Source organism: Trichinella spiralis (genome assembly GCF_000181795.1).
Source record: "Trichinella spiralis strain ISS 195 chromosome Unknown Scfld4, whole genome shotgun sequence".
Taxonomy (NCBI): domain Eukaryota; kingdom Metazoa; phylum Nematoda; class Enoplea; order Trichinellida; family Trichinellidae; genus Trichinella; species Trichinella spiralis.
Window position 1 is genome coordinate 9703132 of NW_003526943.1, and position 26368 is coordinate 9729499.

Here is a 26368-nt window from a genome sequence, read left to right on the forward strand (position 1 = left end):
CAATATGCAAGTATACGCTGTATCACAAAATATTTTTCACGAAATAAAAGTACCTAAATCAATTTAACAAAGATGACAATTTGAAAAAAAATTATTTTTGTTTTTTTAATTACTTTTCATATTTTACTACGTAGCGTGACTGTTTTAAATTTCAATTGTTTACAATCAATAAGGCTTGATGGAAATGTTATGCAAACAAAAGAGACTGAAAACTGAGAAATGTAGCTAGCGATCAAATCCTCCTAGAATGGCATGAAAAAATTTTTTTCTAATTATTTCGCCAGGCATATTTAAATTTACAACTAAAAAACTTAAAATAAAAATAATATACCGTCCGTGCAATAAACATTAGGCATGTTTGTGTAATGAACGTACAATTTTGATGTAAACTGATAAAACATGATCAGTAAAAATTAAAAAAACACATTTAAGAAAAATAAAGTTTTTTATTGTATAAATTTAAAGTTTAATTTATAGTTAAAAGTTTTGTGCATTATTGATTTTATGTTGTGTTTATAAACAAACTTTATTTTATTTTGTCTGTGCTACGATACTGTAGATGCCAATTGATTATTAGCCTGAAAGGAAAACATCGGTGTTGTGAAGTTTCAATAAGGTTAGTCGGGTGGGAGTTGTTGTTAGAATAAAAAACAATCTAAAAGTCATTGAATATTTTTAATTTAAGTGAATAATATATCATTTTAACTTCTGTTGTTTGTTTGATGTAAATTTATTGTGGAAAATCTGCAGCAGCCGTCATTTTTTAGTTTTGCAAGTGTGAACACGTTGCAGTGAAAATGGTAAATCCTCGTCTTCAGCGGAGAGTTAGTGCTATAAGAAGAGCACAAATTTTATCGAAAAAGATTCAAGCAAGATCCCAGGTGCGAATGTTTCGAACGAAAATATCAAGTTCACGTATGTTTCTTACACCGGAGGCTAGGCCGTTTTCTCGTCGCAGACTGTTCAATCTGACATCTAGCAGTCGAGTGGAACAACAAGTAAAATACATATGCAAATATTGTTTATCCCGTTTATGTTTGTTTTTGCCAAATATTTATATGATAAGTGAAAGACAAGTTTGTTTCTTGTTTAGCTGCCGTTGCAGGTTGATACGCCAATGATGTCTGTTAAAAACAACACTAATCGATTGGGCATCATCGTAGTGAGCAATTTAGCGATGTCGGTTACGAAAGCAGATCTTGTCGAATTATTTTCTTCCGTTGGATCTCTTCAAAAAGTGCCACGCATGCTTCGTCCTGGCATAGCTGTTGTCACGTTTAAAAAGAAATCCTCTGCTCTGCTAGCAGTAACTCAATTTCATGGAACACGTTTAGATGGTAAAGCTTAATAATGACGCTTTTTGCAGATGAAGTTAGCAATGAATGAACAGTTGTTTTAATGACTACTAGTTAGTTTATAAAGTTTTTAACTAGCGAACGTTGATTAGTAATTTATTTCCAATTGAATTTTTTAAAAAATATTTTTATTACAGAATAGAATAATATTTTGAAGTATTATTTATTTTTATTGTTTGTTTTATATAAAGTATATTTTTAATTGAGATTTATCTATATTTATATATTGTTACTTAGAAATAGCTGAAGTCAGTTTTGATTTTTTTTTCATTTAACCAACTGTTTTACTAAATAAGAAAACTATTTTTTTTCAAATAATGAATCGCATACGTTTCAGGGCAGACTTTATTCATCGAAATAGTGGCTACAGAACCTGACAACAACAACAACAACAACAACGGGTAACTGTTTCTTGTTAACATTTCTGTTAGTTATTTATTAGTTGTTTTATTTTCAGTCAGATGAAATATTCGCCTGCGGGCGTTCGAGCCCGTAGATCAAATTTAAAAATTTTACGAAGCGTTCGTCCACGAATAGCATTTTGACAATTTTTACTCATCGTCCTGGGCTTGTAGTTTGATTGAATTCGTTCATTTCTGAAAGTTTTTTTCTCATGAAATTTAAATTGAAATGGGATATGATGTTTAGCGTAAGAAGTATGATATTTATTACAAACTACTACTGATTTTATTTAAATTGTCCTGCATTACTGTAGTAAAATTTTCACGTATATGATTTTGTATTACTTTTAAAATGATACAAAAGTGAAGTTTCATGATTGTTAACCGATTGAAGTGTTGAAAAATTTTTCAGTTGTAGATATTACCTACATAAACAATCTGCCTGCATAAATTTGAAGCGCTGTATTTTTTTTTCATTCACTCTCGCTATAACAACTACACTGATCAGATCGTAACTTCAATATTAGTGCTTAATATTTAATTGTATTGAAATCGTATGCAAGCTTTACTCAGACAGATAAAACCATGTATGAAAAAAACGCTTGCACGCAGACAAAAGGTAAAGTCATTTTAAACAATCGCTAAAACACTGCTGCTCATCTTCTTCGCTTTCTGGTTCATAATCTGGATCATCATCACTTTCAGAAATTTTAAAATAAGATGGCAATGAAATGATTGACATTTTGGTTTCGCTTCCTGATTCAATAACGAAAAACTCTCGACGAGCAACATCTTGATCTTTGTTTTTTTCGCAGTCTTTTTTTAAGTATCGTTTCCTTAATTCTTCAATGTCGATCTGTTGTTCCTAATAGTAATATCATTTTTTTCAATCAAAACATTCTTTTATTTTCAATGATAGATGGACAAGCATGCATTTTAAAAAATCCATTAAAAGTTGAATACACAATTTTAAAATAAACAAAATTTTTTAATTAAGTCCATAAGTAATGAATTAGTAACAAGAAATTTCAATTCACCTCTTCTAAAGCTTTCAGTTCTTCCTCGAGATTTTCATTTGAAATAAATCCCATGCGTTTTTCTGGAGCTTCGTTGTTTTCGCACGTTTCTTCTTCTAACGGTTTTTGTTCGGAAGATTCGGAATCATCATACACAATGCTTTCAGCTTCCGTTTCACCCTCATCGCCGGAATTTAGTTTTGTTAAATACATACTATCACCGTTTTATACAACCCTTCAGAATGAGTGATTATATATTATTGAAATGCAGGTTTCAGAAATAGAGTACAGTAAACAAAATATGATGATTAAATTTTAAAAAAATTAATTGGAAAAATTTCAGTAAAAGTATGCTCAAAAATTTTAATTAAATTTAATTTTAAGAAAATGACAAGTCTGATAAAATAATTTGAGTTGAAATAAAATATTAGCAGGGTAAAATAATATAAAATGGTCAAGTACAAATAAATAAAATTTGAAATGATACTGTATAATATGCAATAAAGATAAAAACGAAAATTCAGCATCTCAAATTTTTTAAATATTGGTCTACTTCATAAATTTTAAAAATATTCGTCACATGATCAACTTCGGGTACACTATTTGAGCAACACAAAAACTGATAGAACATGTTTTATAAACCAATAAATTTGAATAAACATTTTAATTATAAGGATTGAATAAATTGCATTTCCTTAAAAAAGCATTTAAAAATGACGCAAGATTGATCAAACAGTTCTTGCTTCACGAAAAGTGCCCAGTTGGTTTAGAATTTCATTGTTGTTTCTGCTAAAATTTATTTTCGGGCAATGAATATCTGATTTTAGCTTCAGTTTTATTTAAGTATCTCTCTAAAAATCAATAAATTTTACAATTTACAATAAAATTTACATGAAAGAGGATGCATCTCTCTCGAAATGTAACATCTAATTAACCTAGAATAAAAGTTTCGTGAAGTACAAAAAATAAATTCATAAAATGAATGTTCAATAATATTGTGCCATAAAAGAAGAAGGATCTATCTGGAATTTTCACTTAATGATGTACTCTAGGCTGGGGGCGCATGTGTGGAATTAACACGAAATTAGCTGACTAAAGCTTAATAGAATCAGAAAAAGTACTGTAAAATAAGCTAGTAACAGCGAAAATATTAATAACGAAAGTCTATTAATATGACAGCATGTTGTAATTATATCAATGCATCAACATGTTTGAAAAATCATTACAACTGCTTTTGATGTGATTTCATCTCGATGCGATTCAGTGCTTTTCAAATAAGGCAGTGATTAATCTGCTTCTAATGGTAATCGGTTTTTTTCTGCTTTTTATGAATTTATTACACGTAAATCTATTTTCAAAGACAACCATTTTATTACTTTTATGAAATATTATCTTTAATTATGTTCAGCATTTGTGAAATTGTTTGTTTTGCTTGAATTATAGTTTCACAAACGTTTCAACTAAAAAGTAGCATAATTTTAATAAATATGTTGTGAATTTACAAAGAAAAAAATTACAAAATAATCAGATCTTTGTAATAAAGTAAATAATTAGCATATTCGAATGAGACGCAAGTATTGCAGTAAATTTATGTAATGTGGAGAAAGTGTGCACCGTTAAGAGATATTCAATCAAAGCACCTTGAAACATTTTAAGACAACAAATGTCGTTGAGGCAACAACGATAAGCATTTGAAAAGTTCTGCGGGGACGATCGTTCTGATAACGCAAAACAACCGGATTAATCAGAAAGCTCAATGAATTTTTTCTCCACATCTCTTCCAATTTCTGTTTATCCGTTTCAACTTGATAATGTGAACATGGATCTCTTGACCAACCACACCAGTACAAGGCGCATGATACAACCGACGTTCCACAGGTTGTTCCCCAAACGATGGGCAGGTTAGGAAAATAACATACAATAATCACTGTTGCACTGCCTAACAGGACGGCAGTACGATGTAAGAAATTTCCTATCGATATGCTACATTTCGCTTGGTTAGCTGAAGTAGAAAAAAAGTTTTGAGAAATAGAAATAAACAAATATAAAAAACAGTAGAATATAAAACAAAAAAGGAATATAATTTTGAAAATATCACAATATTTCCAAACTACTGAACTGCACTGAATTTTTTTAATAAACTCTGCCAACAACATTATAATGCACATGTAAGAGGAAGTGTACAAGGTAAGAAACAGCCATGCAACTTTATTTCAAGAAAAAGAAAACTTCTGTAATTTAATCAAATAACAAAACTGACAGAAATATCCAAATTAACTGCCACTGGCAGTTACTAAACATATATTCAAATAGTGTTATTGTATTTTACTTTATAATTTCTGTAAAGTTGAACGCAACGCAGCATTTATTCCAAAATAGTCCACAATCAAGCAAGAAATTTAATTATTCATTATATTACTAAATACTTTTTGAAGTATTTATTGTTTAGGTAATCTTTAAATTATCTGTAAGCTGCAGCAGATCCAGATTTAAAAGCAATATAATAATAGTATTACTTCTAATCAATATACTGAACACATTTATAAGCAATTTTCAATGCTTTCAATTATAGAAAAAAACAGACGGTAATCTCTTAAAACCATTAACTGTTCAACAGCATCCAGTATCAGACTTGGAAAAAGTTTCCATCAGCTTACCCAATACAGTAGGTTCAATGACAATGTACGAACACTTCTCCATCAAAGCTTTTTCAAGCTCAGCAACCGCGTAACCGTTTTCTCGTAAATATGCGTCATCAATAACCACAACGTCGCTATGCTCCTGTGGCAGAGACATCTAAACTGAATAGTAATTTCAGAAAATTAATTCAAAACTTTAAAATAAATAAATATATATATTAATTTATATAATATTGAAAATGCGTGCACTGCCGTAATAACGAAATTTCAAAACAATGCGAATTACTGTTAAACTACTGTTAAAATTTTGTTCTATAAAACTATACTATTTATACAAATGGAATATATCTACCAAATGCATAAAAACACATAAAAAAGCATAGCGACCGTATGTGACAAAATCAAAAAGTTTCAAAAGAGAAGTTACATATACTCAGTTTACACTGCTATTTATATACAAAGCACTATGCTTTCTTTTTAAGACCATTTTTAAATGTTAAATCAGTCTTCAGGAGAAAATACAACAAGAAACAATAAGAATAATATAATTCTATTGGTATTGTAAATAGAAATAATTTGAAAATAAAACAGGAAATTTCCAACACGTGAAGATTACCATTAAGCATGTACTTTCATTTTTGCAGAATACTAGAATCTGAAACTACTTTTGCTGAGCAAAAATTTTAAAGCCTCTACAACTTACAGCTTTTATATCATTTTTTCGAAATAAAATCAAGCACAGTAAGATACAGTACAATAATTAAGAAATTCATGACCAAATAAGCAATGATTCAAACACATAATGCAAAATAAAATTTGAAATTCATTTTGTAATTTTCATTTTAATTTTAATCTCTTACAGGTTAATTGTTTCAATATTAGAATTGAATTTTAATTGTAATTTTAACTGTGAAGTGGAATTTTAATTTAAACTAACGTAATTTAGTTTTCGATTTAGAAGTACTGCATGATAAATGAACTTTAATAATGATGCAGAGTTTCGTGCACATTTTTGCTGTACAATAATTCATCAATTAATTTAATGAAGTTGAAATGCAATTAATCACGTAATTTCATTTATCATGAATTAAAAGTTCATTTCATTCCAAATTTGTTACATGAAAAATGCAAACAAATATTCTAGTACATAATGTTGCAAACTGATAATGATCACGTTTTATTCAAATTTGAAAAATGCAACGATATGCAAAAACAAAATTTGTAAATCAAAAAAATGGAAGGAATTTCGCTCGTTTAATCAGCAACAAGAAAAAAACGGTGCCCTTTTCTGAAAACTCTGCTTAAAAGAATCCCATCGTGCTCTAGTTTTTGATCGCACATGTTCTTTCGTCTTTTCAATAATCATCGGTGGCATTTGCACGAGTTGCAGAGGAGATTTAGATTCTTTTAAAGCTTGACATAGGTTCAAAATCTGTCCTCTTAAAACAGACATTTGCTTCTCGAATATTTGAGGGTCAAAGCCTTGATCGGTCTACAAATTGTATTGTAATCAAATTTTACAAAAATGACATTAAAATCTATTTTAAAATATCTACTTCAAACAATTTCTTCAAATCATCGCACAATTCCATAACAAAATCCAAGTCTTCTATACGTGGTAAAATCAACCGCCTTGTCTCATCACTGAATGGTTCTCTGGCTTGTTTTAACCAAGCCCAGTGAAATGGATCTAATGCAGAAATATTAAAATTAGATAGATAGTGGCAATAAAAACAAACACTTACAAGCTCGCCATTCATCGGGATGCTTCAACGGAAATGCAAGACCATTGTCAATGGCTGCTATTTTAATCAGCGCTGACGATTCTTTATCATCGCATTCTACATCGACCATCTGTTCACCGTTTACTTGATCTTCGGGCACATATTTGATCAACCAGTTGTCACTTCCGCGATCTGTTACAAAATACAAATCAGAACGAAAAGAAATATTTAAATTTCAGGCTGACCAGTATTGCGAATGATGTAATCCAGAATAACTAAACGTTCAAACTGACGTTGAAACTGAACCTTAGCTGCTTCCGACAAAGGCTCCTGTTCAAACTGTGCAAGCCAACAGTTGGCATCTTTGTATCCGGAGACAAATGTTTGCAAAGATCCAATCTACACCATAATTATTCATATTAATAATAAACAAAAATGAATAAATCACAGCACCGTAGTACCTTTCTCGGTAGACCTAAACGATGAAAATGACGACCAATGTTCGGATATTTTTCCATAATGCGCTGCTTTGTTTGAGCTTTGGCATGGTCAATGCGTGAATAATTAAACGTTGGAGCAGCAAGGCGAACTATTTTGGTTTTTGGAACTACGTGCAACTGCAACTTCTCATCTACCAGTGATGCCGCTGCCTCTGAAAGGTAACCCTGATTTAGCGGCAAACAGCTACGCCCAAAGCAGCACGGACAGCAGACCCGTTGCATCCATTTCAACCATTTTGGATTCATATGACCATATGGTTCTTCATTTTTCGGCTTAAAAACTCCAATAATTTCCTAAAATGCAAATCATGTAAATATGAATAACAACTTCAATAATAAAAAATTACTTCGCATTTAAAATAAAATTTTAACATTATATACTATAACTAATATATAAAAATCATAAAAAGCAATTATATATTCATCACTGCATGAAACAATCGTCTGTACATTACATTACATTACATTACACAAGCATATATATTCAAAACAATCGTATTTCTTTTCACGTTACTATAAAATAATAAGACGTAAAATAAAACGTCATCAATTTGAATCATAAATTAAAAACTACTGAAAATAATTTAGCACTGTAAAAAGTGTAACCGTTCATAAACTATAAATGTTCAAATTCGAAAGCACTATCTGATTACAGTGAATGATCAAATCGTTGTACATTATCGCTTTCTGGAACACAACTTTCGAATAATCAACTTTCAGTTCACTGTTCATGAAACTCCCTGAAAAACATAACCGATCCACAGAAAAAAGAAAATGAATTAAAAAGTTTTTTTATGTTCTAATCAGAATCATAATTTTCGACATCGGGTATCATCTATTTACAAATATTAATAATGTCATTTTCAGATGAACACTTTAAATCGAAAAAACTGTTACCAAAAAGACCCAAACTGTATTCAATAAAATAAAAAATTTAACGTCTGACTAATTAGACTACGGAATTCACTGTGTTTCCTTCTCATTACTGTAACAGCTCTACCAATTAAACTTACTAATTTTCACACCTGCCAAATCAAATAAATACAGTAAAAAATGTGTACTGTAAAAGATAAACAGTAATAACAATGCTAAGACTAGATGGAATGAAAAGCATATGAATGCCACAATTTTTTGAGAATTCAAATTTGGCTAAACCACACGCCAAGAAATCAATCTGAAAACAAGACTATTTTAACTGCGTAATAACAAATGGAATCATTAACAAAATATATTCGTTGCTTCATTAAAAACAATTTATAAAATCAACAAAAATTATAAACTATTTTAACTGTAAAATGAATTCAATAACAATAAATTCATGAAAATCGTTACAAAAAATAATTTAATAGTATACATACCCCTTTCACATTTCGAACAAAATATGAACCCGATGAGCCTTGAGCGATACGTTTTGGATATACACCTGCTTCAATCGCTTCTTCCGCCTGTTGAAACATATCATTGTAAACAGTATCACCAGGAAAAGAACAATGAGTAATAGATGAATCGCTCATTCTAGCTAACAAAGGAACTTTCTCCCGACGGCTACTCAGCGAAGGTATGCTTCGAATAGTTTCATCACCTGAAAAGTTCCACATAATTAACTGAAGAGTCACAAAATTTCATTCATCAAATTTACATAAATTTAAAAAATTACCAATAAATATACCATCTGCAGATCGAGACCGAGATTTATATTTAAGCAAAGATAGATTTCTTAAATTTAAATCAGAAACAACGCGAATATCTTCAAATGATACCATCAGATGAAATTAATAGCAAACATTTTCAAATGCCCCACGTTTAAATCGAAAAGTAATAGAGAAATCAGACAACTATACTCACTAGCTGTATCGCTGCCTCCGCAGCTGTTGGATAATTTTGGCGTTGGATTACTGTATGAATACGTGACGTCGGGTAATGGGGGAAAACATTGCTTTGCAACATCTTCAACAATTTTTTCTTCTTCATTTTCCACTTTGTCGTCATCAGATGTATTATCAGATGTGTTACTTTTTTCCATCCTATTTATGCATTAAGTTCTGAACATAGTATGGAAAACATTTTAGAAAACAGTCCAATTTAAGCATCATAGAATACAGTAAATGCAATTTAAAATCAAGTTCATCAGTTCAAAACTATATTTTTTGTTCATTCAAATGAACTTTATTCTCGTTTTATTAATTTTTATTTAATAAAATGTATCAATTTCTGAATATAATGAATTTTAAAAATAACAGAGTTGTCATTTCAGAATTTTTCATAATTCTTTTTAGATATCTCATTTGGAATTGCTCGTTATTCTTTGTAAAATGTGTATTCTTTGAAACGATTTAAAAAATTTCGATATTTTTGCTTAATATTTCAATTTAAAATAATTTTAATCAAAATTTCTTATAAAACTTTCAAGCCGTTGCAGTTTGTTTTTTATTTTCCTGTTTTTTTAATTATGAAATCTTTGGGTTTGTTATTATGATGCTTTTTCAAATGCTTTTATAGCTTACTTTTTTTCCTTCTTGAACAGTCAACATTAAAAAATAATAAAACCTAAGAGATTAGGTTTATTTAGAGTTGCTATTTAAAAATGTGTAGTTGATGCAATATGTAACAGCAATAATTTTATTATAAATAAATAAATAATGAACGAAATTTCAACTTCGGAAAAAATTGAGTATACTTGGTACTTTCAAATGCAGTTCAACTTTTTCCATTCCTGAAACTGGAGACATTCTAGAGCAGAAAAATAAAGTGACATGCAGTACAATAGCATATATTAAAAACCCGAAATTCAATATTGTACCATCATATTAAGCAAATTGGTAATCAATTTCACCGTTTATGGAGTCCAGATATCGGCAGCGACTGAGCATGTGGGAGTGATAGCAAAAAAATCAGGTGATTCTGACTAACAAAGGGAACTTTCGGTTGAATGTTGTGTAGAAAGGCAACCAAATATTGCCCAGGCAAGAAGTAAAATGAGCAGCTAATATAATAAGAGAAATGACAAGAAGGATCGTCAAAATAGAACAGATGTGGTAGTAGCAGTAGTAGAAGTACTATCCATTTTACCATCTAAATGGAAAATTATCTAATAAAAGTAAAATAACGATTTTAAACTAGAAACATTAAACACCTTTAGTAAATTTTACTAAATTACATATTTTCTTTAGTATTGTTAAATTATTTAATGTATCATGCATCCTATCAAAGCGTTTTCTGAAATCGACAGTTTGTATATTTTTCAAATGAATAAATATTTTCATATTTAAAAAAAGACGGACAAAATTTATTTATTCCATATTTATTTTCATGAATATAATTTTTCTACAAATTAGTATATGTATACAGTAGATAAAACGATAGAAAAACGAATGACTCGTGAGTGATTTGAACACCCAACCTTCTGATCTGGAGTCAGACGCGCTACCGTTGCGCCAACGAGCCTACAAAAATTCCCTTTTATTAAATGTATATTAAAGGCATAAACGTAAAGTACTCTGCTTTTCCATTAGTAAATTTTCGAAAATTAGCAAATTACATTTAAACTATAATTAACAAATAGAATTGAATTTAAAAACACTGCCTTTAAATTCAGTATAGAAAGAAAAAACAGCTTTTTCAAACAGAGATGGAGACATGTGATAGTAATGCGCAGCAATTTTGTGTCCACATTTGAATTTTCATCTTGCGGATTCAGTGCATGCATTTAGTTACATGATTTATTTATTTATTGATGTATTTTCAAGTAAAATTTCATATTTGATTATTTTTTTTTACCAGTTTCGGTATGCATTAACATTTCAGTTGAGAAAAAATAGTTGGCAAGCATTGATTGTAAGTATATTTGTTTGGCTATTCAGCACTGTTTCAGCTTTTTTATTAGTTCAGATGAGAAGTGCCTTAGAAACAGAAACATAGTATGCTTACGCTGAGCCTGAATGGTCGCCATTCATCATCTACATCTGTTGTAGAAATGATGCAGATTATTTTTAGAAATTTAATATTATTTGATAATTAATTATGCGCTGTTTTAATTTCTTCTGTTGTTACTTTAATTTACCTTACATTGGTTACTGATTCAATTTTTTAATTTTTCATAATGAAAATTAAAAGAAAAGATATCGCATAGAAAATAAAATCAAAATAATTATTCAGTAAAATTTACAATCATTTTTCGACAGCAACAAAGTATAAAAATAAATGTCAATTCAATATTATAGATAGGCTTGGTTGTTCGCATGAGCAAATACTTGAATTTCATTACTTTTTGTAACCTATATAATTTAATTGTAGTGGACTACTTAGTTTGCCTGTTAATTTTTTGCATTTGACATTAGATAAATATTTATAATTTGTTTTTTTATTACTATTACTAAAATTTAATTGTTCTTATTTATTTATTTAAATGTGCAGTGAATGCAAAAGACTAAATTGATGTTTTGCTTTTAATTTTGATTTCCATTTCTGTAGATGATAAGTTGCTTGTTACATGTGTGTAGTTGTTACTGATTTTCTATACTAGTGTTTGGTGTTTAGCGTTTGAAGTTAACAATAATTATGCCTAATGGAGCAATGTCTGAAGAGAAATGCAATATGAGTGACCAATGCTGCTCTGACGAGAATAGCGATGAAGTTTCCGAGGATGCGGCTAATTCTTCAGCTTTGAAAAATTCAACAGACTACAGTGATGAAAATGCAAAAGAAAGTGATGAATGGAATAGCGGTGATGAAGAAGAGGAACGACGTAAAAACGAAGAAGAAGATAAACGACATGCTAATGCGATCAGTGAGCTCAGGAAGATTTTACTCGAAGAGGATGTGTCGATGGTGATTTATTCGAATTGTCAAGCTTTATTTTTTCTTAGAGTTTTTGTTTCTTTTACTTTCAGGAAGACAAGAGCAAAATTATGGATGAAATAAGAGTGAAAGAGAAAAAAAAGGCTGAAGAAAACCTGCAGCGTCAACGGTCAGTGTTTCAATAGCACTGGATGAATTGAAATTAATTATTAGTTGATTTTTTTAAAAAAATTATACATTAGATTGAAGGAAGAAAAAATTTTGCAAAGAGAAAAGCGAAAAGAAGAGCAGAGATTGAAGAAAGAGCAGCTTGAAATTGCCAAGCAGAGAAGAATTGAAGAGAAGGAGCGTCGTATGGCGGAAAAAGAGGCGCAGAAGTTGAAACGTGAAGAAGAGAAACGAATCCGCATGGAACAGAAGAAAAAATTGGAAGAGGAAAAGCTTGCTGAGAAGAAAAAGCAAGAAGAGGCTAGGCAGAAGAGATTGTTGGAAAAGCAGAAGCAAGAGGAGGAAAAGCAGAAGGAAAAAGCACTTCGAGAAAAAGAACGCCAACAAAAGCAGATGGAAAAGGATAAGCTGGAGGAGGAGAAGCGGCAAAGAATGATGGAAAAAGAAAAATTAGAAAATGAAAAGGTATCCATTTTAAAAAATTTTATTTCACTTTGAAATTTTCATTCATTATCATGCATGAAAGTGATATTCTGTGGTTGCTTATTTTTGGCATTTCATTTCTCAGGCCAGAAAGCAAGAAATGATGCAAGAACGTTTCAAGCGATTTTTTATTCCAGTAAAACCAACCTCTGCAGAAGTAACGAATTGCATTATTTTTCATTTGAACAAGAATTTTGAAGTGTTCAATTTGTAGGATGAAAGTAAGGTAAAAGACGAAAATACGGTTTCTGCCATGCCCAGCAATGCTTTGGCATCGAATTCTTCTTTTGAATTGAACAATTTTTACGCTTCTATTTATGCTCAAGTATACTTTGTGTTCTTGTTGTGTTTAATTTTTAATTATTCTAATTATTTTAAGAATATTCCAATAGAATCGTTAAGATGTGAAATGAAAAAGAAACAATGTCAACTGAAAAAAAGTCTTCCCATGAAAAAGGATCATCTGTCAAATGATTCAACAATGCCCCGTGTTTATAGAGTTAAATTTTTGCAGCTTGGATTTTCTGCAAGCAAAAATTGTCCATATATTGGTATATTCAACGATACTAGTGACATTATAACCGGAAGAACACCTCTTGGTCGAGATTGGGTAATTAAAGAATAAAAAAAATTATCTTGCATTTGATATTTACAAAAAAATGTTATCATTTAGGAATTATTCGATTATAATCAAGATGAAAGCGACATCAGTGATGCTTGTTTGTCCGAAGTAATTGGAAAATTTGTTCAACCGACAAAAGAATTATTAATTGCAGAATTTTATTTCAAACAGGATGACGAAGAAAGTAGTGACAGTTTGGAGATTAATGATTTCTTTGTACCGGCTGATTATTTGTCAGACTCCGAGAGGGATGGTGATCCTACTGTATGATGTTTTGGTTACTTGCTAATTTTGCGTTGAAAATATTTATTTCTTCAGTTAAATTCACAGTGTGCAACAGAGCAAGACAAGAGCAAAGAAAAAGAATGCAGCTTCAAGGATGCTTTTGGACGTCGTGTATTTAATAAAAAGGTAGAAATGGAAATAAAAGGTCCATTTTGGGATTGTTCGGATGCAAATTTTCCACCAGAACTGTCTTTTGCAAAAGTGAGCAATTTACAAATGTTCCAACAAGATGATCGATCTTTTATCATTCTCCTTTTGCAGATAATAGCAGTGGGTCCAACTCCAGTTTGCACATCGTTGGATTTAGCAATCGGTGAAAAAAGTACTGCAACCGCGAATCGAACCAAAATCATATCCGATAATAGTATGCTTATTTGAAAAGTCTGAACATTTGCATTATTTTATTTTCGTTTCAGTTTTACCCGATTTGATCAATATGGTACATGGGTCGAAAGCAGGCTTGCAAAAAATAGTCGATGCTTTTATTGAAAAGTGTTCTTCAATGAATATTGATGAAATACCATCGAAAAGGCAGACTGAGAAGAAAATTCGAGAAATTGCCAAACGGGAACTGCTTCCAGGTGGCAGCACATCTTGTTGGGTTGTGTCGGATGAATTGGTAGAAAAATACAATCTTCCGAATATTCGTGAAGAAAAACCAAATTTGAAGCGCAGTTTACCCACTTCGATGGATAGCCCAGGTACTTTGGATCGTTTTCTGCAAGCAGCTGATGAAAAGCGCCAGAAAACAATTCCATCTGTTAATATTTTATGATTGCGGTTATTATTATGTATTGAAGTAATTTTAAAAAAATTTCGGCTTTTTTACTTTATACACCAACGTTGGCATATTCTGCGGCAGCTTTTTTGTTGATTCGACGTAAAATTTTTCCCAACTGATTACCAGGACCAACTTCGTATGTTTTTGGAAATTTGGTGACACTTTTTGGACGGTCGTAAATTGCGTGCATTATTTGTTCCCATTTCGCCTCTTTGCTAATTTGATCCGCTAAATTCTGTGCTATTTCATCGGCGCTTTTATACGGCTGGCCTGTGACGTTCGAGTAAACCTTAATCGTTGGATCACGAAACTGAACCATGCTGATCGCTTTTCTCAAAGCACCGTTGACTGGCTCCATCAGTGGTGTATGGAAAGCCCCGCTAACTGGTAGATGTCGAACTTTGAAATTAAACTCAGCTGAGCTTTCCTCCAAGAACTTCAAACCCTAAATCGTCCCGATTGATTAGATTTTGACAAAAATATAAACATACAATTTATTTATTTATGCTCACTTCTTTGTGGCCACCAACTACCTTACACTGACCATAAAGACTAGAAGCAACTTGGCAAATTGGATTCTCGAAACCTTGTTTACTAAAAAACAAAAAAAATGAAGAATATGAAAGAAAAGAATTGTAAATAATATGCCGAAGCCATAAACAAGCTGCTTGGAGTGCTAAATCCAATTTGGAGTTTGGTTTCAAATAGACAGTCATCAAACCAGAGGAGGCGTCGTTGCAAGCCTGTTGCATTAACGTGGATCTTATTTTGATCAAATGTAAAGCTGAATATTAAAAACCATAATTTGGATTTAAACTTTTTAACAGAAAACAATATATGTGAACCTGATTCAAAATCCAAAGCACCGGAAAATACAAGCGCCGCATACTCGCCAATACTATAACCTGCGGCAGCAACGCAGCTTTTCACTGCCTGAATGAGAATAAAAATTAATTTAATTTTAAAAAAATATTTACAATACGTTATGTTTTTCTTGTTCGAGTTTTTTCACTGCAGCTAAAGAAGTGATGAATATTGCAGGCTGAGCAAATGCTGTTTGTCTGAGTTTACTGACTGGTCCTTCGAGACAAAGTTGAAGCAAATTGTAACCCAGCACTTGTTCCGCAACGTCAAACATCTCTTTCACTTCGACAATTTCAGCAACTTGACGTCCCATGCCGACAAATTCGGAATTTTGACCGGGAAACAGAAATATACTAGGAGTTTCATCTTCACAAAAATTCAAACTGTCAGAATTGCTTTCCTCATGACAGAATAAATCATCATTCGGTGTTTTATCAATGAAGGAAGACGACAATAATTTCCTTATATTACAGGCATGAATCCAGCTTTCATTTTTATTTTTCCAATAATGTGAAAATTTCTGCTTTTGTTTATACCGCGAAGACTTTTTAGCGGCTGAACTGCGCAATGAACACCACGATATAGTATTTAAGCTATTCATTAATTTCAGCAGACGATACTTTTCTGACATTGAATTTGCATACCTGAATAACGCACAATATAATGAAAAGAAACCATTTTCCAGTACTGATAAAAATACCCAAAACCTTTGGTAATGCAGAAAATTAATATACTCAGCACTGTACGTTTCATATTCAAATTTTTTCTTGACGAATATGGCAAAACATTTGCAGATGTTAATCAAAATTTGCACGCTCATGCAGTTTGTCATTTATTTACAAATTTTATAGCTCACTTTACAGATCAAGATTACATTTTTTCATTTTCATTAAAAATTAAAAAAGATTTATGATAAAAGAATGCTACCAAGCAAGAAATTATACGTACGTACGATCAAATTATCAAAAAGTACTCATATTGATTTGCTTAACTTTAAACTGACTTAAACTTTATAGGTGTTAACTAATAACATTAGCACAACCATAAATCTTTACTTTTAAAATTATTAAAAATTATGCAGCTAAATTTCAAATGCTTCCTTTAAAATTTCATTATACTGAAAACTACATTTCGCAAATTTATATTGTAGATGTTAAAGAAAACTAAGTACAATTTTTAATAAAATAATTTATTTTTTATGCAATAAAACACGGGTTTTTTTTCAAAAAATAATGTACAAAAAATTTTTAATTTTTATTTATGTCAGAAATCGAACCTATAGTGCAAAATTTTACAACATTTGTATTCTAGAAAATGCTGCATCGCACTGAACTTTTCATGAACAGACAAACATTTTGTTATTTCATTTATATATAAATATACTTTAAAAACGGCTGTTATAAAAACTATGCACGCAGGCAAAAAATGCTAAAAGGAAGCTGAGATTTGAAATAACACATTTGATATGAAAATCAAATTCAGCAATGAAATTTTACTGCAGCAAAAATACATTGAACTATTAAATTCAATGTCTTTAAAACATTATAATTATAAATAAAAATGAAAATTAATTATTATTTAAAAAATTAATCCATACGAATAATTAATACGGGCATACTGTAATGATGTTGCTGGCATTACAGCTTTCTTTATTCAGTGAACTATGGATGCTGTAAGGTGCAAAATAATGTCATCGATTTTCTTCATATTTAAAATTTTTACTTTTAATGAAGTTTTATAATGCAACGTTACAGAAGTGCACTTTGTGGTATTTTGCAAAAAAATGGTATGACCCAGTTATAAAAGCTTTCTTATAAATTGCAGTGAATAAGTAATGTGAAACTTAAATTCCTAGTTTTATGCTAATTTTTTTAGTTTATTGCTAATTGCTGACTGATAATTTCCGATTTTTTGCAGTTTTACGGAAATAGATTTGAAGAAGCAGCTGTGCAATCTGTACTTTATGTTAGCGATGCTTCACCTTTTGCAGTTTACTTTTATAAATAGAGAAATAACAAACAAAATAGAATGAATTTTTTATTGTTATTATTGGTGATTTTATATGAGTTGTAAAATTTTTATCTGATTTGTTTGAAATGTATTGCGAATGAATTTTTTAGCTGTTCGCTTTGCGGGAACCACGTCGGATGAATCGTCAGATTTGAATCGGCCAAACAAGGCCCTTTCAGAGAGAGAAATAGTTAGAAGTAGACCATTATATTTGGATGCACAGGCTACAACACAAACGGTATATGCAGAAGTGGAATTTTCAGAATATTTACTTGTTTTTCTTTTTTTAAGGATCCCAGGGTTTTAGACGCTATGATTCCATACTGTTTGAACCTTTACGGAAATCCACACAGTCGAACGCATAAATATGGCTGGGAATCAGAAACGGCAGTGGAAACTGCTCGTGAGGTAGGATCACAGGTTTTTTTTTGTATATTTATTGTATTTCTTTGCTTTTAAGCGAGTAGCGCGTCTTATTGGAGCTGATTCGCGTGAAATTGTTTTCACAAGTGGTGCCACAGAAGCGAACAACCTAGCAATTAAAGGTGTTGCACGCCATTATAAAAAGAGAAAGAATCACATTATCACTACGCAGATAGTGAGTTTTCAATGGAAAATGTTGCTTTCTTTTTTTCGTTGCATGTCAAATTTTAGGAGCATAAGTGTGTTTTGGATTCTTGCAGAAGGATGGAAAGGGAAGGCTTCAAAGTAACGTATCTTCCTGTGCAGAAGAACGGGCTGATTTCTTTGGAGGTGAATTATTTATTTGCTGCTTTAAATTTTTTTTCATATTTTAATTCTGTTTCATTTTCTATTATTGCTTTGGTTTGCCTTAGAATTTGGAAAAAGCCATCAACGATATGACTGTTTTAGTTTCTGTTATGGCGGTCAATAATGAAATCGGTGTCATTCAGCCAGTTGAAGAAATTGGTAAGTATTAAATTTGTTCAGTATTCAGTTCTCGTTCAGTATTAAAATTATATTTTGATTAAATTAAAAGTTTGCAATTTAAACTGTTTAGGTAAAATGTGTCGACAGAAGGGCGTGTTTTTTCACTCTGATGCCGCTCAGGCGGTAGGGAAAATTCCCGTCGATGTAAATAAATTTAACGTAAACCTAATGTCTATTAGTGGTCATAAAATATATGGTCCAAAAGGTAAGCATTGATTATTTTCCATGAGATTTAGTTTTAACTTAATTTTGTACTTGTGCATATGCACAGGTATTGGTGCTTTGTATATTGGACGAAAACCCAAAGTAAGATTAGAACCGCAGATGTCTGGTGGTGGTCAGGAAAAAGGTTTTCGATCCGGCACTGTACCAGTGCCTCTCGTAGTGGGCCTGGGTACTGCTTGTATGATTTGTCAGAAAGAAATGCAGGTATGTTTTGTTGCTTTTTTCTTGATTGAATATTATATTAAAATGTATTTTGTGATTTGGCTTTTTAGTTTGACATTGAACACGTGACACGATTGTCAAAGCGTCTTTGTTCCAAATTGCGGGAAGCACTTCCTTGTATTGTTTTTAATGGAGATCAAGAGAAACGTTATCCTGGTTTGCAATCCGAGCTATTTTCTGTGATTGGTTGAAGAACTGATTTTTTAGGATGTGTTAATATATCTTTTGCATATGTTGAAGGAGAAAGTTTGATGGCGGGTATGAAGAATATTGCATTATCTTCTGGAAGGTGAGATTATGTGAAATTTCGTTTTGTTCTATTCTACTTATAAGCGATTTAAATTTTAGCGCTTGCACATCTGCATCTTTGGAACCGTCGTATGTGTTGAGGGCTATTGGAGTTGATGAAGACGTTGCTCATTCGTCGATTCGATTTGGTATTGGAAGATTTACAACAGAAGCAGAAGTGGACTACGCTGTTGAAAGATGCGTTGCTGAAGTGAAGCGACTTCGGGAAATGAGGTATACTGATAAGAAAAATTTAGAATAATATCATTTCCCTTAGTTGTGAAGTTCACTTGAATAGACAGTTGCTATTTTAGTCCTCTTTGGGAAATGCACCAAGAAGGAATCGATTTAAAAACTGTCAAATGGGTAAAACATTGAAATGTTAGATTATTAGAGGCTTTAGAAATATTAGTTTTACGTAAAGTAGAATTATTTTATGCAAAATAAAATCTTGTTATTCTTGCTTGTTCACATATTGTTTTTATTTTTTTACTTTTATCATTTTTACTGCCACGAATTGTATATGTATTATGTATTGTACTATTTTTTATTTTTTGTGAATATGCACATGATTAATACATTGTTGCGAAAAGTAGTCAATCATTCGTTCACTGGAAATAAAGTATGCAAAGTGAAGAAAGTGGTTCAGCGCATTTAATTATAAGATGTAAAAACTGAAAAAAAGTTATTTGCACGTTTTACAGCGGTGTAAATTCTGTGATTTCCATTTTGTTGAAAATCAAATCAAAATATTGCGGAGAAATGTGCGTTAGCATCATTAATTATTTGTTTTAATAAGTAAGAAATAAAAAATAAGCACTGCTATCTGCATTCAACATTTTCGCATTTGCTTAATTCAATTTTTATTCTTAATGTAAAAAAATTTATTGAACGAATTTTTCTGAACGATCTCGTGTAAATTACTTGACAATTTAATCTTAATAATAACTGTCAAATTACAAGAACATTATTATTTTTATGGTCACGTCAACTGATGAGAATCAAATGTGAAATGAAATGAAAATACTAAAACGAGTAAATTCTGTGTTTTAAATGAGAAATTTTTTCATGTTAAAAAAATTTTAATCGTCAAAAATAAAAATTATTTGAATATAAATTTTCAGAAATAAACACTTAATCGAAATTAAAATCGGTATATTGAGAATGATTTTCACTAAATGTTTATTTTAGAGTTACCACTGAGTGTGATATTTAAATATTTGCGATTTAGACAGGTTTAAATATTCAGCTTTACTGAAATTAAAATTATTTCTTAAGTGTTGATAGATGATAAATGAAACTTATGAATAAGAATCAAAAAGGTATTTTTATAGAACTTTGGAAATAAAGTTCTATTTAAAAAAATGTTTTAATCATCACGTTTAATCATTTAATTGTCAACATATTTTAATAAAATATTTCTTATTCTATCAGATGAAATTTATAATAATTGAACAGTGCAGTAAATTTTCTATAATACCAGTCTTACCTTGATAACTTTTTAGAGAGCTCCTTTAAGCAATTTTTGTAATTACTTAAAGAGATTGTGAGATTATTCAGGTTCAAAATTTTTGCACATCTTCTGACTCCTGGAATACAAAAATGTACATTTCGAATTTAAGATGTTGTGGAGACAAAAAATGTCCCGGAACGTCTATTTTTTTCTCTAAGCATGTCATATTGTCCTACAAGAGAAGACACAAAACTTCAGGTCATGATAATGGAAAATGACGGAGTAAGCACATACAAAGCGCCCTGGGGTAACACTGACCCAAGAAGTCATCAGTGGATTAATTATAAATGAACAAACAATATTCTTAAAAGCATTTATAATACAAAAATTGTATATTCATTTTAAAATAACGTTAGACTTAATTCTAAAATAGGACTGAAATGTGAAACCTGTTAGAGAGTGCTTTCATCGCAGACTGAAGATGTTCTTAAATTTATTACTAAATTTAGTAAAGCTGTTCCACACTTTCAAGCCATTTTTGATGCATCTATTTTTAATTATTTTGTTTAGAAGATAACAGTTATTTTATATATAAGCTTTTGCATAATAAAATTCGTTAATACATTTGAATTTAAGATAAAATTTAAAAATATTATTATGAACATTTAATTATGAATTTTAAAAAGTATATATTTATTTAAAATCTATATTTAGCTAAAATTTTGTGTCCAAATTAACTTGCTAAACTTGAAAAATATTTTTCTAAGTTGTAATTGTTTTATTAGACATTATAGTTTCATATACATTTCATATTGCTATTTTATTTAATATTTGCTTTACAATAATTAAATGTAACTTCTAAGAGGGTGCATTTATCATGGACTGTCATTTTTAAATGGAAAATCTCTACTGACTTTTGCTCTGTTTACATTTCATAGGTCTTTCTAACGTATCCCAACACAATTAATAGGTCTGTTGTTACTGCAGCTGTCTTAACTGCCAAGTATAAACGCGCACATACATATACTCACAAACACACCAGCGCATGCACACACAACTATAGATGTATACATATGTGCGGGTATAATATATAAGGTTAGCTTAGCTTCACTGAAATATCATAGCTTTACTCAGTACATTGAATACACTCACATTCTTTGATAACGTATATACTTGTCAAAAAATCAGATCGTAGCATTTTCAATGAATTTGATCTTTCTTTTCAGTTTCTCTGCAATTCTGCTAAGCACAAATGGTAAATAAGCATTCATTAATATGACACTTTAAATATGGATTTCTTTCAGCTATCAATTCAGTAAGTTATCAGTATTTTTTGAACGGTGAAAAAGTAACTGATCAAGAGAAAATTGAACAGCTGTTAGAGAAATACCCACATTTAAGACCATCAGACTCCAAAAGTACATCATTTCAAAGGCCATTGATGACATCTTCTTCTGATGAAAAATCTGTGCAAGAACCACTTGCTTCTACTACGCCAGCTAAGAAAGTGATCTCTTCCAAACTCAAAATTCGACCTCCTAAGAGAGTTTTGATTCGACCACCAGCGAAGCCAGAAAAAAAACCAACAGTTCAAAATTCGCAGAAATTAGTGACACCATCATCAACTAAACCACCAGCATCAGAGGGCGTTCTTTTTTTACCTAACACTGTCAAAGAGTTCATCACTGAGAAGCATAATTCATTTAGAAAGCAAGTTGCAAAAGGTTTACTGCCTGGTCAGCCTAGAGCTTCAGCGATGAATGAGCTTATTTGGTCTGATGCAATCGCTGAAAATGCAAGCAAATGGGCCGCAGGCTGTGTTTTCGAGCATACACCAAGCGGGTACTACTGTGGCATGCTGGGCTTCAGCAGTGTCGGTGAAAATTTAGCTGCATCTACAGTATCACCTCGTGTAGATTCAAGCAGCGAAGAAGCGCTGAAAGATGCATTCAGTAGAGCATTAAATGGTTTCTTTATTGAGCATAAGAATTTTAGACATTCTGATCGATATTGTAATCCTGGAAAAAAATGTGGCCATTACGCTCAGGTTCAAATAAGCTTTTAAAATTTATATACAAATGTACATTTTTCAGATGGTTGTTGATTCCACTCTTATGGTAGGGTGTGGAATTGCAGTCTGCAATAATGGAATCGAAAGCTTTGTTCCCGGAAGGCGCAGCCATTTAATTGTCTGCAACTACATTCCAGGGTATGAAAGCTTTCAATATATTATCTACATTATTATAATTATTTATTTTCATTATTTATTTTCAATTATTTGTATAGTTAAGCTATTTACAGCAGTAAACAGAATCGTTAATAGGATAATAAGGTAAAACAATTTTATTTAAATGGTGAAAGCATTGGGATATAAAATGTTTACGATGACATAAATAATAAATAAATGATCATTTTATTTTAAGAAATAATATAAAAAATCGACCACCTTATGAAACCAAACCGAAAGACTGTCCATCTAATAGACCACATAGAAAAGATGATTTATGTAGTACGTTTCAATGGAACATTTAAATTCCAGATTGCTTCATTATGGTTAAAATTTTAGCGGGACATGGACCAAATTATAAGACATGTGAAGATAGTGAAGATTCATGCAAAACGTGGAAAGAAGAAGGAAAATGCGATCTTTGTAACAATCCGTTTCAGAAATTCATGAGTGAAAACTGTGCACAGACGTGCGGATATTGCTGAAAATCACCATTTTCCAATGATAGTGATTAACCATTTTTATCGATAAATATAAGTAATTTAATAATTTTTTGCATTATATAATAATTATTTTACATTTAATCAACTGAAAGATGCAATGAAAACCTTGCCTAGAAAAAATATGAAACACTCATGATCGATACAAGAAATGCAAATCAAATTAATAATAAAAAAGAGCATTATATTTCTATAAAACAGATAATGAAAATTGCACTTATAAATCAGCATTCATGTTTTTCATGCGTTTCATTTTGTTTATTTCAACGAATATTGTAAAGAAATATTGCAGAAACAAAATCACTTGTGTATTATGCTCTGTTAACAGAAATCCAATGTCAGTTTTATTCAGTTTATTAAATAACTTTAAATAATTTATTCATTCATAATCTCATTTTTATTTATATTTAAAAAATAAAAATGTTTTATATAATATATAAAATGAAGTGGATTTGTAAAATGGAATCATGCACCGTTAGTGTTCGATGGAGAAAGAACTGCTCAAGACAGTTATAAAAACCGCATTACATGTTTTAATAAGCAGTTAATGATAGATTTTACCCTGTCAAAGCACATTATAACTTTTTCCCAAATAAATATTGTACAATTATTTCTTCTTATTAGCAAAGTATTTGATTTATGACCCTGCATTTCAGAAATTGATAATTGCAGAATGTAAACTTCAACCTTAAAAATTTCTAGCTATATTATATTACAATGAAGCAATTTAAATGAAATTTGAGCAAGAAATTAAAAGTAGAAATTATTTTAAAACTTTCAAATAAAAGCAGCAACAGTAACACCGATAACTTTCCTACTTTTCTGTATTACTGTATTTCAGGTAGCGCTATACATGAACATGTGGCGGACATAAAATTAATCATAGTATATTTTGTTCTTAGAAATTAAAGTATAGCTGATTTATAAATTTAAGTAAAATGTTCAAATTTGGCAAAGTGTGGCCTAAAGTGAAAGGCATGAAAATACTGGACAAAACGTTATTTCTTACTACCATTGTTGCTCCATGTGTTCACGTCGATACCCAAAAATTTTGTTTCGAAAAAATTGCATGCTATCTGCAGCCGTATTATTTGAAACTACGCTGTTTTAAAAATACACGATCAATTTCAGATCATATGAAAGTAAATGAAATTTTCTTTTTGTATAACAATTTATGAAATGAAAAATTCAAAGCAGTGCTTATCTTTTGTGAGCATGAACTTGAGAATTTTACATTTGCAGCAAATTTTACTCGACCCTGATCTGTGTGATTCGACAAAAATTGCGAAGTTATTGCACGAAAATGGATATCTTTCTGATGGGTTGCAGATTGACAGCCGGGAGATAGAAATATCTTATGATAATTGGTCGTTAGATGATATTCTGAATGCTGTTTTACCGGATGGGCAATCATTCAGTTCATTTTCTTTAATCGGGCACATTGCTCATTTGAATTTGAAAGAGCCTTTGCTTCCATTCAAGAATGTTATTGGTAAGGATGTTCTTGTTAATTGTTGCTGAAATATTATTCTTATTTATTCCACAAATTTATTTTTGAAAGCACTGATTATTTAAAATACATATGATAAAAATTGTTTAATGTTTGATGAAGAAAGCCAGACGAGTAATCAAGGGTTTTATGAAATTAAGCAATTTGCATCAAGAATATTTTTGAAAACGTTGTTAGTGAGCACATTTTATAAGAATAATATTTTTTCAACGCAAATTTCAAACAGAATATCGAAAATTATAATTTCTCAAATTTATTTATTTCAGCGGATGTTTTATTGGATAAAGTGCCAAAATGTACTACAGTTGTGAATAAGATGGATATAATTGAAGACGAATTCAGGAATTTGCGCTTCGAACATTTGTCAGGCGTTATGGAATACGTGACACGTGTGCGGGAAAACGGTTGCACTTATGAGCTGGATTTCAGCCAAGTTTTTTGGAACCCAAGACTGGGAACTGAACACCAGCGTTTAGTGAATTGTTTCCAACGTGGCGATTGTGTTTTCGACGTGTTCGCGGGCGTTGGTCCGTTTGTAATTCCGGCCGCGAAGAAGAGGTGCCGTGTTTATGCTAATGACTTGAATCCGAAATGCATCCATTGGCTTCAGAAAAACTGCCGAATGAACAAAGTCAAAATTGAAATGTACAACGAAGACGGTTCGGAGTTTTTGAAAGCCTACTGCAGCCATGAGCTGGCAAAATTGTGCAGAGAGAATTTCCCAGGAAAATGCCATTTTATTATGAACCTTCCGGCAACGGCGGTCACTTTTTTGCCATATTTTATTGGTTTGATGGATAATTCTGAAATTGGATCCGTGAAACATTTCCCCCATGTATATGTGCATTGTTATACGTTTAGCAAAGATGAGAATTCATCGGCTGATGCTCAGAAACAAGTACAAGAGGCTTTCAAAGAATGGGAAATTACAAATACTGCTTTGCACTGCGTTCGTAATGTTTCACCGAGAAAATTTATGTATTGTGTTTCGTTTCAAATCAGTTGGAATATATTGTTGAACGAAAAAATATTAAAATTATGAAGAACATGCATGAATCTATTTGGACATAGAGAATACTGGGAAAATTTATTTGCGTATTCATGTTTAACTTTTCGAAAATATTTTTAAAGTTCTGCAGTTCATTTTCGCATATGAGTGTTAATATGAAAAACAAAGCGGCATTAAATAATGGTGAAATTATCTGCATTTTTTAAGTAAGCATCTTGCCGGATAGTTGAACAGTTTTTGGTTAAATATTAAGCCAAACGTGCAGAATAACTTTACTGAGTAACAAAGGGAATACAAACGCAATCGTGACAACACACATATCTATATATATTCACAGA

The 26368-nt window shown here is 31.0% G+C and overlaps 9 protein-coding genes and 1 non-coding gene across 10 annotated transcripts; 5 read left to right on the forward strand and 5 right to left on the reverse strand.

Annotated features, from left to right (window-relative positions):
* Positions 1-797: 797 nt before the first annotated feature.
* Tsp_02423 (THO complex subunit 4) lies at positions 798-1900 on the forward strand. Its single transcript, XM_003378157.1, has 4 exons — positions 798-998; positions 1094-1337; positions 1693-1756; positions 1813-1900. The coding sequence occupies exons 1-4, from the start codon at positions 798-800 to the stop codon at positions 1898-1900; spliced, it is 597 nt and encodes a 198-aa protein (XP_003378205.1).
* A 481-nt stretch (positions 1901-2381) lies between these two features.
* Tsp_02422 (conserved hypothetical protein) lies at positions 2382-2985 on the reverse strand. Its single transcript, XM_003378158.1, has 2 exons — positions 2794-2985; positions 2382-2621 (listed from the first exon to the last, which is right to left on the reverse strand). The coding sequence occupies exons 1-2, from the start codon at positions 2983-2985 to the stop codon at positions 2382-2384; spliced, it is 432 nt and encodes a 143-aa protein (XP_003378206.1).
* A 1418-nt stretch (positions 2986-4403) lies between these two features.
* Positions 4404-5568, reverse strand: Tsp_02421 (putative transmembrane protein 11). Its single transcript, XM_003378159.1, has 2 exons — positions 5430-5568; positions 4404-4774 (listed from the first exon to the last, which is right to left on the reverse strand). Exons 1-2 carry the CDS (start codon positions 5566-5568, stop codon positions 4404-4406), a joined length of 510 nt encoding a protein of 169 aa, XP_003378207.1.
* A 66-nt stretch (positions 5569-5634) lies between these two features.
* On the reverse strand, positions 5635-9658 carry Tsp_02420 (phosphatidylinositol 4-kinase type 2-beta). The gene is made up of 14 exons (XM_003378160.1): positions 9481-9658; positions 9305-9382; positions 8994-9217; positions 8711-8809; positions 8603-8631; positions 8527-8546; positions 8278-8375; positions 7983-8015; positions 7597-7929; positions 7381-7534; positions 7157-7327; positions 6968-7101; positions 6708-6903; positions 5635-5723 (listed from the first exon to the last, which is right to left on the reverse strand). Exons 1-14 carry the CDS (start codon positions 9656-9658, stop codon positions 5635-5637), a joined length of 1836 nt encoding a protein of 611 aa, XP_003378208.1.
* A 1349-nt stretch (positions 9659-11007) lies between these two features.
* On the reverse strand, positions 11008-11079 carry Tsp_02419. Its single transcript has one exon. It is a non-coding gene; the product is annotated as a tRNA-Trp (tRNA).
* Positions 11080-12192: 1113 nt separating this feature from the next.
* On the forward strand, positions 12193-12617 carry Tsp_02418 (conserved hypothetical protein). The gene is made up of 2 exons (XM_003378161.1): positions 12193-12462; positions 12525-12617. The coding sequence occupies exons 1-2, from the start codon at positions 12193-12195 to the stop codon at positions 12615-12617; spliced, it is 363 nt and encodes a 120-aa protein (XP_003378209.1).
* A 1769-nt stretch (positions 12618-14386) lies between these two features.
* On the reverse strand, positions 14387-17273 carry Tsp_02417 (putative malonyl CoA-acyl carrier protein transacylase). Its single transcript, XM_003378162.1, has 8 exons — positions 17246-17273; positions 17146-17167; positions 15754-16279; positions 15604-15704; positions 15433-15555; positions 15305-15365; positions 14829-15216; positions 14387-14748 (listed from the first exon to the last, which is right to left on the reverse strand). Exons 1-8 carry the CDS (start codon positions 17271-17273, stop codon positions 14387-14389), a joined length of 1611 nt encoding a protein of 536 aa, XP_003378210.1.
* Positions 17274-17742: 469 nt separating this feature from the next.
* Tsp_02416 (cysteine desulfurase) lies at positions 17743-19709 on the forward strand. Its single transcript, XM_003378163.1, has 11 exons — positions 17743-17883; positions 17937-18053; positions 18106-18243; positions 18300-18398; positions 18482-18575; positions 18667-18801; positions 18868-19025; positions 19094-19199; positions 19251-19332; positions 19392-19565; positions 19646-19709. Exons 1-11 carry the CDS (start codon positions 17743-17745, stop codon positions 19707-19709), a joined length of 1308 nt encoding a protein of 435 aa, XP_003378211.1.
* Positions 19710-21857: 2148 nt separating this feature from the next.
* Tsp_02415 (venom allergen 5.02) lies at positions 21858-23496 on the forward strand. The gene is made up of 6 exons (XM_003378164.1): positions 21858-21865; positions 22011-22039; positions 22089-22831; positions 22878-22993; positions 23208-23293; positions 23351-23496. The coding sequence occupies exons 1-6, from the start codon at positions 21858-21860 to the stop codon at positions 23494-23496; spliced, it is 1128 nt and encodes a 375-aa protein (XP_003378212.1).
* A 953-nt stretch (positions 23497-24449) lies between these two features.
* Tsp_02414 (tRNA (guanine-N(1)-)-methyltransferase) lies at positions 24450-26236 on the forward strand. Its single transcript, XM_003378165.1, has 5 exons — positions 24450-24653; positions 24754-25017; positions 25124-25145; positions 25288-25979; positions 26153-26236. Exons 1-5 carry the CDS (start codon positions 24450-24452, stop codon positions 26234-26236), a joined length of 1266 nt encoding a protein of 421 aa, XP_003378213.1.
* The last annotated feature ends 132 nt before the right edge of the window (positions 26237-26368 follow it).